The 20,951-nt window shown below is 41.8% G+C and overlaps 1 protein-coding gene across 1 annotated transcript in view; it reads right to left on the minus strand.

Moving 5' to 3' along the window:
* STON2 (stonin 2) overlaps nucleotides 1–20,702 on the minus strand; it is a gene marked incomplete at its 3' end in the record, with an annotated part of 52,901 nt that extends 32,199 nt beyond the window's left edge. Inside the window, exons 1-3 of the mRNA XM_010015634.1 lie at nucleotides 20,615–20,702; nucleotides 19,947–20,201; nucleotides 13,584–13,781 (exon numbers count right to left, since the gene is read on the minus strand). Coding sequence (XP_010013936.1) covers nucleotides 13,584–13,781; nucleotides 19,947–20,201; nucleotides 20,615–20,702 — 541 coding nt within the window. The remainder of the gene's footprint in view (nucleotides 1–13,583; nucleotides 13,782–19,946; nucleotides 20,202–20,614) is intronic.
* Nucleotides 20,703–20,951: the final 249 nt, after the last annotated feature.

Consider the following 20,951-nt stretch of genomic DNA (forward strand, 5'->3'; position numbering starts at 1 on the left):
GGTGAAAGTGGATCACACTCAAGACACTTTCTCTGTATGTCCTTAATCCCGTCCAAATAGCCCCCCATTACCACCAGCATCATTCTCCTGGGAACACTCACGTGCCTTGACTCTGTCCTGTTAAGACGGCATCTGGTGTCGATGCATTAACTATCGAAGCACTGACCTCTCTCAGTTAACCTGCCTTGACCTTTATGGATCAGTTCATCTGATGCTGTCCATCTCTGGACACATATGTGACTAATCAAGAAATCAAGTGCTTTTCATGATGTTTTAACTATGCTGTGACATACAGGCCTGTCCCTGCAAGCCCACGACACAGAACAGCCAAAGGAGCTGAAGCAGATTTCTGAGGAGAATCACCGAGTCCTGTAATTTCAAACCAAGCAGAGATTGAAAGCATACCTGCAGGGTTTGACCACATCATGGGGTACACTTGTTTGTACTAAAGAATCTGCAGTGGCACAGATTGTAGCAGAGATGCGTGGTCTTCATAGAGTCCTGAGTACACACCCTTGCTGCTAATCCATGGCACCGTCTTTGCTGCTTTTGTAGCCATGATAAATCAAGCAGAAAGCTGCTCATGAAAGATGCAGTCTGTATTTACCTTAAGGCCAGATTTACCCTGAAAGCCTGAAGTCTACCATCAGCAAGGACTGGCCTGTGTGTACAGTGATAACAAGTGCACAGCCCTGCTGAAACCTCCTCAGCTAAGCATGGTCTCAAATACAGCCTTCAAAGCAGTACAGCTTGGTGGCTTTACCACGCAAAGTATGTTTGTCCTGGGTTCAGCTACAGCAATCATTTTTTCTCCTTCTTAGTAGCTGGTAAGAAGAAGGCGGGGAGTGAGCGAGCGGCTGCATGGTTCCAAGTTGCCGGCAGGGCTTAAACCATGACAATATTCTACTGACTGAGATGAAGAAGCAAGATGAAGACTGTGAACTCCAGCTACAGCAATTGCTAAAGAGACACACAAACATTCAAAGAAGGTTAACAATGTACATGCAACTGCGTCAAGAGAGTGAAATGCCTTTGTGTATCTCCCTCCTTGGAGACGAAGAACTCAAAAGGTTTGCAGGGAATCCTTCAGATCTCCCAGGATACACCACAGTTCGCACTAATAATGTGTTGCTGGAGGCAACCGTGCCTGAACAAACAAATCAATCTGGGGGAGGAGAAGTGATGGGCTCATGAAAGCAAAGCCTCCAGTAAAGCCCCCCTATTTCTTTTGTGTAAGACTTCCCACCCAGACCCTAGCTCGAGCTGGCTGGAGAAGGGCCTGCCGTAGAGGAGGCACAGCGAAGCACCCTGGGCCAACCTTGTATCCCAGTTCCAGAGCCAGCTCGCTGTTCTGCCCTGAAGCGCAGCGAAGCAATGAGGCTGGCACTCTGGCTGGCGTGTCAAATGCACAAACACCCTCCAGCTGTCTGCCCTGCCAGAGGGACCGTGAGCCCCTCTGTACCCTGCACGCTGGCATGTGCTCCTGTTCCATCCCGACCCCTCCCAAGACTCATGCCTACCACAAAACATACAAATGCATGTTTAGTGGAGGCAGAACATAGTAGGTACAACCACATAGAAATCCTTGTGCTTTTTGCACTGAATGAACACCTCTGTTGGGCTTCTCAGGAGAAGGAACAGTTTGCACGTTTTGATGGAGAGAATGAAGAATGTTCTTCATGCTTATGCAAGAACATGAATTTATTTCACTTCATTCAAAACTGGCACTCTTCTTACCACACATTTCTTGTAAGAACATGTATATCTCAGCACCACACTCACCATTATGCAACCACTTTAAAAAATTCAGAAGAAGATTCATTTTCAATATGGAACATACTTGAAATAAAAATATGGAGAATGGCCTAAAGCTCGGCTGCTGCCTGTGCTGTTTGCGCTTGTAGAGACAGAACTGTACAGATAGTTGTACAGATTATGTTAACTACTATCGGATGGCTGCAATTGTTGAGAGTATGGCATATATACCATCTCTTCAGAAGACTCACAGATCTACCAGAACAGTCTGAATACAGAATATCTGCCCCCTCCGGCCATGCCAGTATTCCTGTGGAGAGCTGTTCCCTTCACGTCGCCAGAAAGCCAAGACTTTTAAAGGTCTATTTTAACACAACCTGAAATCTGGGAAAGGGGCAACTCTAAGCTTACGCATTATCTGCATTTCAGATAATAATCAAACCAGCTACTTGCTGAATCATCTACTTCCATGTGTTCATTTTATATTATGAGTTACCCTTAGTCAGTAACCATCAATTTCCTCTTGTCCTACACTTTTTACTATTGGTATGAAGTATTAAAGACACCCAAGTGTTAATTTATCTGTTTATGCTGCTCATACAATAAATTATTCCACTGCTGCAAAATCTGCCTTAGGATGTTTCTGGAAACTGCACTTTGTAATTACCACGTTTGTGAAAATAAGCAACAAACCCTAGGGCTAGATCCAAAAGTTGTCTGCAACAGGCAGCTACCTTCCCAAGCGCTATCCACACCGAGATTCCAGCCAGTGAGGAGATTCCTACAGGCAGTTACACCCACAGAGGTCACAATCTCACAGTCTATGCTCAGCAAAGTTTATGTCTCTTCTAAGTGCCAGTGTGTATGTTTGTGTCTGCAAATGTAAAGCCAGCAAAGAGTAAAAACCAAATGTCGGCCAACAGTACTGGACTGCCAGGCATGGCAGGTCGCTGGCTGCCCTGTGCCAAAGACAGACACTGTTTGCTCTGCCTCCCACAGCTGATACTGACCTGCCACAGACCTCCCGTGCTTACCCTAGTCCTGCCAAAGGTGTGGAAAGTTCTCCGGCAAACTGCAATTCCTACATTCTGAACACCAGGAGGACCAGAAAGCCTCTGGCACCTGCTCATCTCACCTTCGTTAGCCTTGCTTCTCCCCTCCCTGCAGTGGAAACAGACCTTGGCCCAACTCCTCTCCTGCTCCACCTTCCACTATGAGGAGCCAAGCATGGGATGCTATGGAGACAGGTCCTGTATCCTTAGGCATGGTGAAGCAGGAGAGGATAAGCAGCAGAGAAAGAGTGAAAAGGGACTCCTGACCACATCCACAGCTTGCTGGCACATCAGACCCCTCATCTGCATGGGGTGCCTCTCCCCACCATCAGACAGCCCTGCCCAGCTCCAGCTCCTCTCCTCATGTTCCCTACCCGACCAGAGTGCACAGCATGTGGCAATACAGTTGTGCCACTGCACTAATGTAAGGCCTGAAGATTAATTTCTTCCCTTTGCTCCCAAACGTTAGTTTAGTTATGCATGCTCTAATCAGCATGTAAACCTGACAGGAAAGGATCCTACCCTAATATTTTGATTTTCAAAGCAGATTTAGCTTCATCCCTAGACTAATGTTTTAGGCACCAAAAGGAGGGATATTTCTTTCTTACAGAGATTACTTATTTTGTCAGTCTCATGGTTTGATTCTCCCCTACTCTTACTGAAGATAAAAGCTCAATAAAACCAACACAGGACTAGCCAACCCTGAAAGCTGGGTCTCAATGGGGCCTAACTTCCTCAGAAATAATCTCTGGTGGTAATGTTACATACTGGAGCTAAAGCAAACCTCATGTATGCATATATAAAGAGCAAGGAAGTGAGGCTGTGCTGATAATTAAACATTAACACATCCAGACACTGTGCCAAAGCTAATGAATACTTTGCCACTGCTCTTTAATAAGCATAATGATGCACAATGTAGTGATAAGTGCACAGGAGGCAGGCTAGATAACGAAAAGGAGGGAGTGGAAATGGAAATTGACATTAATGAGGCAAGAAAACATTTTGGAGAGGTTACTATGCTCAGATGAGGAGGTCTGACAAGCTCCTTTCCTGACACATGTAATTACAGTTTTCATCACAAGGACTTTAAAGGAATTAGTTCAGATGGGGATGGTACCATAAAACTGAAGAAGAGCACAAGAAGTAACTCTGTTAATAAGGGGTAAAAATTACTTCAAAAAATACAAGGCTGAATTTGACCACAATATTATGCAAGACTTTGGAAGGAAAAAGTAAAAAGCAGAAGATAAAAAAGGGGATGGAAGCCAGCTTTAAATGAGGCAGTTTGTTCCAACCAAACCTAAAATATTTCATTGACAACAGATCTAGAAAAAAAACCCAATCTGTTTGTATTAGAAAAAGCATTTAATGTCATGCTACCTGGGAAGGAGTTAAAATAGAGACCAATAGCAATATTAAGACAGAAGTAAAAACCAAGCTAAAAGGAAGATGAGCATTGAGTTTTAAGATAAATATTAGGCTAGAGCAGCTACAAGTAGAATTTCTTGATTAAGACTGCATGATTAAGACTATATTTATCCATATTCTTAAATAATGATCACGGCACAGAAATGAACACTAATGGTATTTGCTGAATGCACACAATTGTGAGGAACTGGGTATATAAAGGAAGCTTTGAACATCATACTGAAAGAAGTAGTTCATCTTGAGGACTGAAGTAACAGAAATGAGATTAAATGCAACAATATAAAGTTCATGATCAGGCATTTAAGGACAGATACATCTGTTATAATGAAGGAACTTCAATTATGTATGAAAGTGAACTAGGACATAGACAAACAATCTGAATATAGTGAAAGGGTACTTGCTTCATGCACGAGCGTAAAAGGAAAGAAGATGCTGGGGTGTATCAAGGAGAAAATTGCAGAAGATGGGGAGACAGTAATATCTTGATATCAGGCTATGATGAGACCTCAGCCTGGGCAGTTTTGGTCACCCCATCCAAGAAAGATTAATTCAAACAGGAACATGAGCTGAGAAGGGCTTGCTAAGAGGAAGAGGAGAGTAGAGAACCAGAATACTAAAAAGCTTGTCTCATTCAGTTTAGCAAATGAAAACAGAGATATAATCACACTGTACAAATACATTAAAGGGCTTGCACTGGAGAGGGCAAAAAAGCTATTTGAAAGACAATATTGGCACAGGAATATGTGGATAGGAAGTAGTCATGAATACATTTACATCAGTATCCTGGGAAATAGCTTCCACTCCTATGATCTTAAGTAAATCATATTTAAAGCTTTCCGAAATGCCTTCATGTGAAAATACACTAGCTTCAATAAATTGGTGACTGAAGTTTGCACTTAAATGGCATAATTTCTACAAAGCCTGTTACGTGCATGGGGACACAGAGCTAAAGGACACATATTGATGGGATGTCTACTCTCCTTTTAGGCACTAAACTAAATGAACAGGTTCGGAGAGGGGCATACTGAACTGCAGCTATTTTGCCACACCATAGTAGGAGCAGCTGGGACCTGAGTATTTTGAAAGCAGCATTAGGTGCCAAACCCAGATCTGGGCTCCTTCATGATAAGTGCTGAGTGCTTTAAATAGTTTTAAAATATTGAATCCTAAGTGATTAGTTCAAATCAGTCTCCACAACATTTACTGCAATACGAGTAAGGAGTTTATGACAAGTAAATTAGACTGGCACCCACGTCACAAAATGCTGAATCACAACCCTCATTTTTGGTAACCAAGATCAGAATGAAGAAAGCAGTGTGAAGTCTTCTCTTCATCTCATGTAATGAATATGGTCATAATGCAAATACCAGTTTATATCTGTTCTAAGATTAGGCAGAGGATTTTGGTCTCATCTGTCAAACATAAGGACAATTAAGACCAAATTGCTTCTAATAATAGATGAACAAGCTCATTCACGTCATATCTGTGCTCCAGCATTATTTGGTTTGATCAAGGGTAGATCAGGTAGCAAATGAAGATGTAGGGAGATTGCTGATGCGCAACAGTACTCTCATTCAACTCTGTTCATTTCTTTTTCCCTAGCATTGGGGCTGAATAAAAGAATAAAGGAGGCAGAAGTTCCAACAAAAATGGACATTAAAAATAATCATAAAAAGTTTCTAAGTGAGCAAAAGAAATAAACTGTCAACTCAGAAGCTGGAAGTTTTGCTTAAATGATTCCTACATTCTTCTTGTTTTTAACAAACCTGCTCCCCATTTTATCCAACACTGTGCTTTGAGAAGACAATTCTATAACTGATCCCTTAAAGGCATTCACCCTTATTTCTCCAGTTCCTGTGCTGTGTAGTCCAGTGATCCCCTGGGCTTTTCTTAAGGTTCAGATGACATCACAGTAAGGGAGAAACAAGCAATTCCATGCATTTAGGTATCACGAAATTTCTCATTCTTACTTGCTGTCTACTCCTGCCTGCTGTTTTACACCGCCAATTCTATTTACCCCCTTGGTATTCAGACAGGAAATTCCACACGGAACCGGGATCTCTAATTAAAGGAACATGAAATGATTTACAGCTCCTGTTAATTAGCACTACTGCTGAAACCTTGTTTAGTTCTTTGCCATGTGGAAATGACAATGGAAAATGCAGTCCTCGTGTGGTAATTTCTCCATGTGGTGAACCCCACTGTTTGACAGCTGCAGAATCAGGTTCCCTGGGATGCAGCCAGCTCTGTGGGGCACCAGTTACATCATGGTGTGGCACGAAGCTGGGGCAGTGCTGCACCACCACTATAGATCATTTTTGCCTCGTGTCAGTGGTATAACAGCATGTTGCCAGGAACTGAAAGCAAACGGCGAGATAACGCTGCTGAAGATTGCCACTAATGTCTTCCAATTTGAATGAGCTGGATGTGGGCTACCTTGGTGCTCTTCATTCAGAAGCTCTTTATCTTCCTGCAGTATTGCTCCTAACAAACCTAGTCTTTCCTCTTTCAACAGGGCAATCACAGATAGCTGCTGCACTTAAGTGCTCCATCTCCAATTAAGCTTCAAACTGAAATGTCCTGCCCAGCTGCAAAATCTCCTACTGAACTCCTCTCTCTGGCTTATCACATAGGCATGTGGCTTTCTGCACTGCATTAAAGTGCAACTGGAGCCAATGTAAACACCATGGCTGAGGAATTACAGCCTTACAAACACAAACAGAGGGCTTCAAACCACCTAGTCTTCCTCACTGGCAGGAGATAAACTACAAAGCATCTAACTACATCTACTCTCTTTGCATACTGCCTACCTAAAGGGAGATCAGCACGTCAGTCCTGTGCCTGGGTGCTGGAATTCTGTCTGCCTTCCTTTCAGCATTTCTGACTGTATGAAACCATCACTGAATAGGTGTTGAAAGAGTGAAATTCATCAAGAACACCATGTAGGCTCAGCACTTGTCTCTTATAAGAATGAATAATCCTGTTACAAATCCACGGTTACCGTAGCTACACTTCAGAATAGCCATGGGGAGAATACTAAGCACCTGAACCTTTAGTTTTTGCAGCATGGGGCTGATGACATGAATGAGATCAGAGCCAATTCTATGCTATGCTGCAGGCAAGAAAACACTCCATTAAACAGCAAAATTACAATTTTTAGAAAATACGTATTTTTAAAAATGTTTTTAATTAAAACGTTTATAAGCAATAATGAAAATCAGACCCAGTTCTTTCATGTTACCCCTTTCTCCTCTTACACTTTACCTCTTCCTTTATCACACTTCACTCTCTTCACGTGGTGTTCTCAGAATGTGGAGGAGCGAGGAAGGCCTGTTGAATTCACAGGAGTGAGCAGGTTAAGACTCAGCCTAGCAGGAATTAGAAGAATCAGACCCTTCTGAGCTTTTTTCCGACTCCTTTCTTGTTAAAAGAGCAATGTTATATCCCCACTCCTACACCCTGAAATTTTTCATCATTCCTGAAGAAAAAGCAAGAATCTGATAGTCCCTACAGCAGCTTCAACCACTCTTCCTTAGGAGGCAGGTTAGGAGACTACATTTAGCCTCAGCAGAGCACACAAGAGCTGGCAGTGACATCTCAATTCTGCTTTATCACTAGGACAGTATTTTCAAAACCAAAGTTTTAAAGGGTTGGAGACTGCTGAACAGGGGCAAATTTTGCTGCAGCTCATGTTAATCAGAAAAATACTATGGACATATTTGCTCAGGATATGCTGTATCTCAAACTGAAGTTATGGGTTTGGTGCAGAAATCACTGGGTGAGGTTCTTTGGCCCGAGACATACAGGAGGCCAGATTAGATGATAATAATGATATCATAGTCCTGCCTTCTGGCCTTAAAGTGTATGAATCAGATGACTGCCAACCAAGCTTAGTTTGTAATCCTCTGTACTAAACAGACAGAAAAAACCTTTTGCTATTCCCTCATTCGAACACTTCCCCCTTCCTCCTGACAGAAATCTTTCCTGTGCCTTTTCTTCCTGCCATAACGAAGGACTGAGAGTGTGACTCTGGTCCCTGGTTTACACCTGCAATCTTCAGCTGCTTGAGAGTGCAAGAAAGACAGACTATAGGACAAAGACCATTTCTACTTCACCTAGGTCCAGCCTGGACAACTGAGCTGCAAGCTGACCCACTGCAAAACAGGGATGAGGATTCAAGACTGCTGCAGAGGTCACTGGAATACTGTTGATCTCTCAGAGTGGCCATGAAGTGTCAAAGAACAGCTGATTTCCAGTACACAGGTCTGAGTTAGGATCAAAAGTTTTCTATTGCTATGAATTATCCAGACCTAGGTTCCCAGTTCTGCCCTACCGATGCGCTAACCCTAAAGAAGTTAGAAACACCTTTAGAAAAATACGGGACAAACTAGAATATAAACCCCCTGAACTGCTAGCTGGTGGCTAATATTGGACATGAGGATGAAAAAAAACCCCCTCTGCCTCTGAAGCCAAATTTAGCCCTCACAGGTTGGAGTTCTGCAAGAACATGGTAGTTGCTATTTGCTCATGGTATTCTGGGGTCCCCCGCTCCTTGAAGCAAGGGTTTCATGCTCCCCTCTGCAGTCTCTCCAACTGGCTGTAGCAGGCTCACACATACAATTTTCATGGGTCTGGGACTGGGACACCAGAACAAGTCAGTTAATAGTTACACAGCATAACCAGAGCGGAGTTCTGGAAGGAAGGTGGTAACCATCAGCATATGCTCTTTTCCCCCTTGCTTCCCCCTTCCATCAAGATATTCCTTGATAGAATATCTTCAAATGTCGTAGCCTGTTTCTGGCCTTCAGTGCAAACATGTTGTACAGCTGTATAATCTGTTCAAAGTTGCTTGTTTGAAACCTACAGAATTCTTGCAGTCATCAGACAGGGCTCAGTACCCAGCTGGCTACAGTTACAGGAAAAAAAAACCTATTTGTAAGAGAACTTCTGCAGAAAAGCATTGGGAAAAAGTTTGAGAAGTTAGTACTTGCCCTCCATTACCTTCAAGAAATGGCTGGAGCCAAGCCTGCCAGAATTGTAATCTCCAAGTTTTAAAATAGAAGCAGCAGAACCCCCTTAAACCATGCAATTTACTTTGAAAACAACAGCATTCTCAGAATTCATTCCTTGTGCTATTTATTAACTTTCTGGGTTTTGAGCAGTTAGGGGTCACACATGCAACCTCCTATCTCCAAAAATGCAGATGTTCTCAGAAAATAATAACAAAATGATTTCCTCAGTATCCCAATAGTCCCAGAGCTTCAGGAGAATGCCAAACAACTGGTCAGCAAACAGAACCATCAGCATCAAACATGGTGCAGCTGCAGCTCTGCCAAGATACAAATCACAACAGAAAGAACAACAGAACTAGCAACAACACATGTAAAATATCTATCGGGGAACTTTTAAGGCTAATGGGTTTTTGATACATACACACAGAGCATTATTACATAATATACATGGCTTATATATTCTATTAAATTTATACCAGATTTTATGATATATGCAAATATATCTTACATATTATGAATATGCATAATTATGTATGTATTATGTATTTTATTATATATGCATTGATAATATATGATTTTTTTAAATACAAGTCAATATTTAATTTTCATTTAGATAAATAAACATTATTTTAGAATGAATGGTGAAACACAGAAATCCAAATTAAGCTGTGAGGTATTTGTGCACAACCTCAGAACAGATCCCTGTGCTTCCAGAGCTATAAACATAGCTACAAGAAGGCCTCTCCCTTGCTCCTCTGACATGTAGATACTTGGCCTCTTTTGAAAGCTGAGACAGGCATCTGCTTCAGAATGAGTAAATACTTGTAACAGAGATGTCCTGTATTACTTAACTTGCAGAGTACGGCACAAATGCCGAAAGTTCCTGCTGCTTTTCCATGCTCATTGACTCAAGCTGAGCAACATGGCCTTGCATGGCAGGAAGCCCTGAGGCAACGGGACACTTCACCAGCACCTATTAGAGCTTCACAGACAGTGTGAAACCCCAGCTGCTGTAAAGTGCTTGTTGTTACAACCATATAAATATGCTTATGTTAAATGAGCATTCTGCAGTTACTTGACCCAAATTTACTGGCTAGCTGCTGCAGGCTACAATAGCCCCCCATGCTGACAATGATGAAGACAATATAAAAGGCTTCTTGGTGCCAGAGTTCAGACCGGCTCAGGCAATAGAAGTGCAGCATCTTCTAGCTGCACTTTGGAAAGCAAATCTTTCTCAGGTCTGCTCGTGTAATATTTACCTTCACCTCTGTGAACTCTGCTGCCTTTACAGGACATCAATGAGCTTATCCCGACCCCACCAGTGGGGAAGCTTTCTGCAGACCCCCCCTTTAGTGAGGGTAAACTCTCAGATTTGCATCATTCAGGCATCTACCATCTTTCTCAGATATCTTCCCTAAGTCATATCTTACATAAACACATGTACTACGTAAAGCTCAAGCCCATGGAATTGCTTTATACTTAAATTCTGCATCAGTTGTGACAAAGTTGATTCCCAGCCAATTTTACCTGCTTGGAGCCTAGCAGCCGCAGGCACCAAGATGTGCATTCTCACAGCTGGAATTCAGCTCTGTGCATGTCTGCAGTCAGACCCACCTCCGCCTTTCATCTGCTCCCACACCAAAGCCCGAGCCCTGAACTTTGACAGGCAGCCTGATGCTCAAGCATTCTGCATGCAGAATAAATTAAAGACAAGTGGTGAAATTATGGAACAGAATATCCTGGATTCTCTTCTATGCTGTTCAGGCAATAGTAATTCACCATGGCTAAAAATAGCTATTTTACTCAGTGTCTGACCACTGAGTAGTTTGCTTTTCTCACCAATAGTTTTTTCTCACTTCAAACAGCATTAAACCTGAGCTACTCTTATAGTGATGGTATAGAATCAGGTCTAAGTAGATCAAATATTGATTTTTATTTCCACTGCATTTTTTAGCAGTGAAATTAATCTGACTTTTTTCCCCTCCATCAAGCTTGACCTTGGAGTTAACATACTGGTTAACAGGCAACGTGACTTCACCATTATCTAGAGCATGAGGATTCCTCTCTTTTCCTTCATGGACAAAACATATGTTATTTGAAGGCTGCATCAAGGCAATAAAACTCCACTACAGACTGAGGCAGGCAGTATTTTGAGAAGAGAATGCAAATCAAGTGCTGGAATTAAGTCAGGTTTGAATAACTGAACTTCTGGAGAGGGGCAGAGAAGAAGGAGAGAGGAACATGATTATGCATTTTTGTCCACTTACACACTGTGAGGGTGGGATGAAGGCAGAGTGAACAACAGAGAAGCAGCCAGAACTGTACAAAACTTCCATGGGCCACCAGGTCCTCAGCTCCCTCACCTCCACAAACCTTGCCTGATGACAGCAGGCACCTCTGGGGATGGCCTGGGAGCCACCCCATGAACAGGAACAAACAGATGTGCTTTGTTCATGCTTCCGTTTAGCAAACTCCATACCTGGTGGTAGGAAGACTCAACAAATTTCTTACTTCAAGTTCCTATACCAGTAAGGTAGTGTATCTTATGTTTTAGCTGACGACACAGCCGCCTTGCCTATATTACCTACTTTTTTTACTTTTGAAAATCTATAGTTGACCAATTTATTTTTTATTTTTTTTTTTTGGTACCTGTTTTACTAATTCATTAACAGTTTGTGACTGACTGGGGAAAAAAGAAAAAGGAGTAATAAGGTTACACACAAAGCTGTAACTGAAGTATCAACTTCTTTTTTGGCCCTATATAGCAAATAATTCCATACATATGCCAGTGATATACAGCAGCACTTTTGCCTTTCATCTCTCTATGTGATGCAAAGTTATATATGAGGTGGGCATCTCTCATTTCCCTTTCTCACATGGAGACAGCCCCAGTGACAACATCTACCTTTTGGCAACTTAAATCAACAGAACAGCAATATCCAGCACATGCTTCAAATGAAAACTCTTACACTCCACCCTAATAGACATGAGCTCATCAGAAGAGAACTGATGCCCATACTGGCATCCAAACAGCTGGCACACAATGACAGCTTGCCCATTCTTTCTACCAGTTTCTTCCAAACTTGGAGGTACAGACAAGCAGAGTATTCTAAAACAAAACTGGTCAGACTGACTTGTAGTAACTCTGTTACTCAAAGAAAGAAAGGTCTTTACTTATCCAAAGTAAACACTGTTTCTCCACAAATCCTTTCTCTTAAGCACCTAGCCAGTACCTACCATGCTGCTATTTATGAACCTTCCTTGACGTCCAACCCAGTTTCACTGAACCATAAAATAATACTCTTTTCAGGTGATGTATGTATATGTTTCTTATGGAACGGATGTGTGACCTCAGTGGGGCTTAGGAAATCTGTTCTCCCAAAATAGATCTTATTTCACACATACTGTGACATTCACCAACTGAGAGAAAGCATATTACGTACCTCAAGCCTGAGCTATCATGATGCCAGTGAATCAATTTTCATCACCAAACTGGGTAGCTACTGACCTTCCTCAGCTCAGGGTGAACAGCTCCCAACATACTACAGGTGCTTCCTGCTGGAGCTTGTGTATTTTTCTCCTTTGTGTGCTCTGACATGCCAGCTCTTTTTATACTCTGTGAAAGTCTGCTTTGTCATTCAGGAATCCCTGTCATCCCAATGCTGCATGACCCAGGTTACACCGCTCTACTTCTCCTCATCTAGAGAATAACTGAGGAGCAACGAGCTACAATGCCATGCAGCACATTTTTCCATATTCAGGACACCATCTGAATAGTTCCCTACAAGGTCAGATAAAGGATCCTTAAATGATCTAAATCTGCCACCCTCTGTCATCTCCTACACTCTCTCTGCCTTACTTTATAGCAACAGTGCAAAGCACAGTGCAAAGAATGCAACTAGCAGCCTGGATATCTGTCTTGGCACTCTCTGAAACAGAGGGGCATGCGGAGCTGGACCTGCCTCAGTTGAACACACTCACAAGTTAAGCAAATTCTGCACAGAATTTTAGGAAGGGCATCCAGCTTCTCCCACAAAATACTGAGAACCAGCCCCTAGATCAGCTTAAGTGGAATGTGAAAAGAAGTGCTCCAACATTTTACTCCAGTCCACCAACAGGTAGATAGTTGCACTTGGCTTTTTGGGAGCCTGCACATATTAGGGATGCGTCAAATCCAGATGTGATTTTTTGAGAATTAGACTAGAACTAAGTGTTTGTCTGCCTAATCCTGGAGTTTGTACTGCTCCAGATCCATTCCTCATAGATCACTTTTGAGCAATGAGTTTGAGTAGCATCAAAAAGATTTGAGATGGAAGCCTAAAGGCTTCCCTCTTACCAGCTGAGTCTGCTGCAGATGTTCTCCCACTGGTCAAGTCCTCAGTATTAATTGACTGCAGATCCGTGTAGGAGGGAGCAATGCTTGGGCTGCTGGTGTCCTCAGAGTTAGTTGTCCAGCTGCTCTCAGACGCATGGGCTTGCTTCTCAGAAGAGCTGGAGGAGGGGCAAGCCCAGCTGGGTGCTTTTGATGGAGACACTGGATTGCAGAAAACAAACAGGTATTGGTTAGAGACTTACAGGGCAATCTTCCAAGATCATGCTGTATCAGTGTACTGAAACTGTAAACATAAATCCCAACATCTACAGCAGCAGTTATTTTATAACAAACACACAGCAACTTAACTAGTGCCTGCACTGTTACCCTCTGGCGCTGTTCAGCTGTCTGCCTTAGATCCCATACTGCTGGCTGCTGTATGTTTTCCTGTTGTTCACATATTGCAGAAGCTGTGACTTTTCAAAACGGGAAGATTTCATGTTTCTGCCACTGCTGACAAGATCTGAATATCTGTGTTGTGCAACACAGTGGGGTTTTTATAGTACCACAGCTTTTCATAAATAATGTAATTAAGCATTCCCTATCTATGACACCCACTCGAATGTAGTCGCCATCTCAGGAATGCTCTACATGGGAGGAGAGTATAAAAATAAACTGAAATTGACCTACTGATGGGCACTAGAAATGGCTTTTGTTTCTGAACATGCAGGATAGAGTGCTGCAATCTGAATGAACTGCATAACATTTCTGCTTGGCATAGGCCAGAAACCCTGTTCTACTTACTTGCCAGACTAGCATGTCAAAGACTTAAGTCCTGCGTAACCATCATCCAGAGTTCAGAACACAATCTTATACATCCACTGCTATGAATTTCTATTGTATACTCTTTGTATTGCATACTCTTTGCCCACAATATCACATAAATGTTTGTAACAATGGGTGACTCTAACGAGGGGAAAAAAAACCACGAACAAATGTGGTAAAAAAAATATCTCTCTGAACTAAGGAAAAGTGTACTGGTAGAGACGAATCCTAATTCAGTGTCAGCATAACAACTGTTTTTTTGAGTTAGTACATATATGTTTATCTTCTAAACCAACAAAAATCTCAATGCACCCCAAATCTTGCAGTTACAGAACTACTGACACAGAGGTTCTCTTCACAGCATGTAATACATAAACAACCTTTATTACGTTGATATACTTTGGAAGAAAATGGCAAAATAATGTTAAAGATGATTTATCTCTCTCTTCTCTTTCCAAGTGGCACAATGGGACACCATCTCATTATGGAAATTTTGCTGTGTGCACAGAGGGAATATCCAAACAGTGCTCCCTGCCTTGCCAGTTGAAAAGTGCAAATTTACTTTATATAGCTGCACTGGTGACCCTCAGGTAAGCAGGCACTAATGTATTTGTATCTGTACAACTGTAAGCCTATGTATCTAGCTGCTTCTAAGTAGAGTCACCCCTAAGGATGAGCAGCTGAAAGTCAGGAGATCCGATTCCTTATCGCACATATTGACAGTTGTTGTGTTAGTGATATAACCAAAACCCCCCACTTCTCTCTCTAGTAATTCTATACTGTGCTGTGTTTGATGCCTGTAGAGAAACAATGGCAAGTGTATGATTATGATCTGCCACTCCCACTCTCAGGCCTTTTGTTAAACATGGCATGAGACATCTGAAAGCCACCCTTAAAAGTTTACCTGAAATTGCTTTGACAGACAGAGTGCTTTATTTGGACATAGAGGACCAGCTGAAAAGTTGAGCTCCGTATGTGAACTAGTAGCAAGAGCCAAGGTTTTTTAAATGTGTTTTATATCTGGAACACTAAAAATTGTGGAATTATTTTATAAAAAAGATCTTAGATTTCTTAAATTCAGACACAGCAATATGAAAAACATAAGTTAATTTAGAAACATGTAAGACTTAGTAACTCATATACTGTCAACTTGATGCTCTTTCCACAATTTTTGTCTAAGAGGGAGACTGACTGTAATAGTGTTGCAGAATGCTTCTACATAAGGGAAAATTCATTTTATTCCAGACAAGTTGTGCCACTTTGGAAGAATATGATTATTTGACCTTTCTAAAGAATGAGACTTGTACTTTGGAAAACCATAACCGCAAAGAGCTTTTCTGCAACAGACATTCTTTAAAATCTTAACTATAGTCAACTTCCACCTATGACTGTTCTAGGTTCCCCAACACTAACCTTTGGCATTAAAGTGCATTATCACCTATGCTGAGCCAAACAACAATCTATCAATCTCAAAAAGGAAGACAAGCAAAAGTAAACACCTACACATGTTAAGGTCCCTCTTCAGATGTTTCTGCTGCTCTCCAGATTCCTGGAAGCACTGAAAACAAACTCCTAAATGAGGTAGGGTTTTTTTTCCTAGAAAACTGGAATTTGGTCTCTAATGTCAATAGAGGCAGATTCACGGCCTTTAGCTGCAGGAATTTCTTGAAAATCAGTTTAAAATGAAAGACCAGTGCCAGAACATTCCCTAATATGCAAATCCTGTAGCATGCACAGGATACTGAAAATCAACTCGTTGATTCATTTCAAACTGAAAAATGGTTACTTCTATGTGCATTTTAATTTTCTTGACATGTTCATTCCTAATATGATGGATTGGCTTTTAACACACAGATTTGCCTGTAAGCATTCACTCCTCTTCGATGTTTTGAGGACCCGTTCCTTGATCCCTACACTATTACAATCATCCTTGTTAGCACCCATTCCTTTCCTAGCACCTCAGATTTTCTGATTTCAGGACAGCATCAGAGTTGCTCTAGTTTTCAGTGTGTTGCATGTACTTCCTATTTTCATACAGAACAGCACATAATGGTTAAATTTTGTGCTTACTTTGTGCAAAGTAAGATTTGCCTTACTGTGGGATAGCCTCTCCAGGGACACGGTAGGAGTCCAAGTTACTTGAGCCATTTAAAACCAGACAAAGCTCTCGGGAAGAAGGTGGGGGGTGGTGTGTGTGTGGTGTGTGAAACAGATGATGTAACAGATCTTGCCTTGCTCTAGTTTTGGTCCTTTGCTGAATACCTCATTGAATTGAAGGGCAGCTAACACCGATAGAACACAAGACAGCAAGCTGGAGGCCCACTGTGTAACAAATGCAAATGTCATGTCACCGGCTGGCTGTGATCATTTACAGATTGTGCCATGTCTGTGATGGGAGCATTTGGGTGAGTCTAAAAATCTCATTTTTCACTTTTGCAGTATCAACTTGACTAGCCTGATAGTAACTATGAGAAAAATCAGATTTCGACTTTCCCCAGCAAAAGGAAAATGGGGAAGAAGGTGCCACAATGAATAATTTCTGTAAGTAAATATTTCTGTGGCTTTGTCCAGGAGTTACTGCTTCCCAGGGAGAAACCTACATGGATTTGGCAGCTGTGAGTTATCTGTGCATAAACCTGAAAAGCACAAATATTTTGAAAGAAAGATTTTGCCCAACATTTAGCCTGCCTGAACCTAGTAGAATGGTTTAGAAGAATGTCCTAAATAAAGATAATTTCCACTAAGAAACTCACAATGGGTGCTTTTAATTTCTGTACCTCAGATTTTGACCTTTCTTCTGAGCTACCAAACACTTTGCTTGTGTTTTCAACCCTGTTTCTTGCTATCAGTCTACCTAATTTCTGCTCCCCCAGTTGTGTCTTCATGGTTCCAAGGACAAGGGTCCAGCATCAGCCTTCGTTTTCTTTTAAACGTATTTCCTATCTGATAACCACTATGTGGCAGTTATCTTTAAATTACCACTTTTTCAGATTCTGAGCACTCTGCGAAAAAGATTAGCTTTCAGGGGAACATGTGCAAAACCACTGTAACCCTAATGTCAGACAGCATCTCTCTGTCTTAGGGCCCATCCTCTCCGCTCTCATTACACTCTGGAAATGCCACTTTGCAAGCCCTTTTCAAAATGTGTTTCCAGACAGCCTGGCTATCAGCCTGGGTAATTATCTAGTCAGCTGTGCAGCTGCTTCAGCATAGACAGACAGACAATTTCCAAACAGCGCTGTAGCTGGGACAGGGACGTGGCCAGGGGTGCTGAACCTTCACGATGTTGCTCTTCACAGCTGCCTGCACAGGAAACAGATTTCAAATGTCTCCATCCTTCTCACACCAATCTGTCTGTCCATACTTGGCCTTTATACTCTCTCCTCCCCCCCCCATCTGACTACTTGCTATTGTTCTTATGCGGGCTGTTTGCTACTAGAAATGAGTAATTGCTGTCACCATGGGGTTTCCACTGAGCCAGTCAGCATGTCCTGGTTATAACACAAAGTCTCCAGCTTTGCTGCCGCTCACAGAAAGAAGACGTGACCTGCAGATTAATTGAGAAAACTGAAGGCTGAAGTTTACCCTACCTCTTACTGTCAAACGCCCCTCAGAGTAGTGGGCCAGAGGCAAAGAGCTGTCATCTCTTCTGCCCCATGACCTTCCCTTTAGAGGCTGTCAGCTGCACTGGTCAAATAATTTATAATACAGGGTCCAGAATAGGAGCAGGACTACCCCACAAATAAGGATTTTAAAATATCTATACCACCTCCTTAGGGTTCCTATACAGTTAAAGAATAACAGCCTCCCACAGAAGGATTACATGGAGTACCTCCTGATGTGACTGTCAGGGGAACCATCCTCCTCCATGAATCTCAGATGCTAAACATTTGTGTATAAATACCTTCCCCTGTGGCATGGATCACTTAGAACAAGCCTTCACATGGGCACAAAAGGGTGCTGCCTTCAAAACAGCAATGCTTTTGGAAAATATTTTCTGATCACCTCTTTTGGACATCCTAGAGCTCTGCCTAAAACCTAGTGTTCCCTGTGACTGAAAACACAAACCAAGAGGCAGTGCTTTTGCCAAGTACATGCCTTAAGCCTGGCCCACATCCCTTTCAGGATGGGAAATCAAGTAATACATCATGAGATTAGTTTTATTGAAGACTCTTTGTTATGGCTTTATTTAGGCTGAGCAAAGAATTTTTTTGTTTGTTTTAGTTTAGTAAGAAGGTGTATTTAGAGTTTTCCATTCTAGAAGGATATTGCAACATTAGGAAGGAAATACGATGTCACAGCAACCAACAGGTCCATTTGAAAAAGTGTGTGGCTGTACGAGTGAGAGTAAGGATCGTCTAACCATTAAATTAAATAATAGGGTGGGAAACCATCTCAGTTTTATAGCTTTACACTTACTGGTGCTCTTCCTTCTCTCCTCACCACCAGGATCAGTAAGCAATTACAACTAAGAATAACAGCCAACAAATAAATATAAGGATGAGAAGATCTTAAGCAGAGCTTAACAGAAACTTCTTTTTTCCTGAGGATTCACTTACCTCTCCTGCACAAAGGTCTAACCACTGCCTCAGACTAGTCTAAGAATCCATAAAGAGAACAGATGGAAAACTACTGGGTTTTACCTAAAACCTAACCCAAAGCTGCCAATCCAAGTTTTCTGACAGAAGTATTATTCTCATTACAGGGAGTATTTGATGGACTCAAGTGATCAAAGTAAAGCTGTAATTGTTTTAAACTGCTTTAATAACTAACAGAATAGAATTAAGAGAGACTCTCAATTCAAACATGAGAAAATAAACTAATGTTTACTTGGGCAATTGCTTCACAGCCTCCCGCATGGAGGGCCAGAAGTCTGTTCTTACACAAAAGCTGGAGGCTCATATAGCCATATCAGTTAGCATAAGCTGAGGAGGCAAGCCAGAGGCTTTGTATGCACATTTGAAGTGTGTCAAAATGAACTTTTACATTCGAAAAGTATACACAGCCCTGGAATTACAGTCAACTTCAGTTGTCTTTGTAATTCTCTACCTGCTAAATCACAGCATCAAAAGACAGCAGAAAGTACTGATGGGCACTGCCACACTAGTTGTTGGTTTCACTAAGCTTCCAGTAAAAAACATATGGGGACTCTGAGCCGATAAAGACTAAGACCACAAAGGACAGTGGTCACCATTCTTTTAGTTCCAGGTTACAGAGACAAACCGTGCTTAAACTTTTTAGATGGCTGTTCATACCTGTATGTAAGAAATGTCACTTCTGAAAACACCACTACGCTGTTTCCCCATTTTGGCAGGGTCAAGACATAGGTGGAATTAATCACAGAAACCTTTCATTTTCTTCACAAAAATAAAATACTGCTAGTTCAACCCAGAACAAAATTATGAGCCCTTTTTGAAACCCTGATAACATTAACTCTGTTAAAATACAGTTAGAACTAGTCGAAGTTCAACTTCTGAGAAATGAAAAAGCAAGGAAAAAATCCTGGCTTTCACTGTATTCTGTTATGTTACTGGAAGGGACCTTTTCATGCATTTGCCTCACCTGCTTGTGCATGGTTCGATGGAGCACTGGTCCATGGTGCATCTTCAAACTGAACCCAAGCACTGATGGATGATGACAGATCAGTGCTGGGACACACATGGTTCCCAAGCACAGCAGAATCCACCTTGGGTTGGTCAGCTGTGTTTTCCAGCTCTGTGAGGGAGACATCTTGAAATTCACCATTAGCATTGTGGTTCTCTTCTGAGGAGGTGTCTGATGAAGAAAAACATTTCTCCAGAGGCTCCTCAGTCCTACCTAAAAGAGAGACAAAAATAGAATTGGTAGGATTCATCATTACTGCATTGTTTTTTATCGAAATACCTGAATTTGCCATTAAACGTAGGCAGAAAATGTCCTTCACCTAATGTAGATTTTAGACTAACACTGGGCATTGTTTTGCACTTGATTATAAAAGGTGAGACTTCCTCCATATCTCAAAGGACAGATCCAAACCCTGTAATAGATCTATGCTAAGGAAATCTCACATTAGAAAGTATTTTATACTTTTGGCCCAGTTTCTCTCATTACACAAGGGTAGCAGGAGATAATTCAACCTCTGCACATACTGCTTCCACTTAGAAGGCAAGCTCTGTGATGCTAGATATATGACAGTAGCTGGTCTAATTAAACAAAGTCTTACAATGTTCAAAGACAATCAGACAGCTTACCTCCTGGGCTAACAGGGAGGAGCAGCTCATCATTGAAGGACACCCACTCAGACTGGCGGGAGGCAATGACACCAGTCACAGAAGTCATATTCGCAGAAGGCTACTCATCTTCACTTGGGAATTATAAGGAGGAAGCAGAATTGGAGAGAGGTATGGTGAAGATGAGCCAACTGAGGGAAACGCCTCCTTTGCACTTCCTTTTCTGTTCAAGCGCTGTTAAGATAAGAAAGAAGTAAATTCCACCTTTTAGACAATTGAAGAAATGAGTGCTGCTGTAACCAACTCATGTACCACAAGGCAGGCATAGTACTGTCAAAGTACTGCCACCTTTGAGACA

This window comes from Nestor notabilis, unplaced genomic scaffold, assembly GCF_000696875.1.
Source record: "Nestor notabilis isolate BGI_N333 unplaced genomic scaffold, ASM69687v1 scaffold22375, whole genome shotgun sequence".
Lineage (NCBI taxonomy): Eukaryota > Metazoa > Chordata > Aves > Psittaciformes > Psittacidae > Nestor > Nestor notabilis.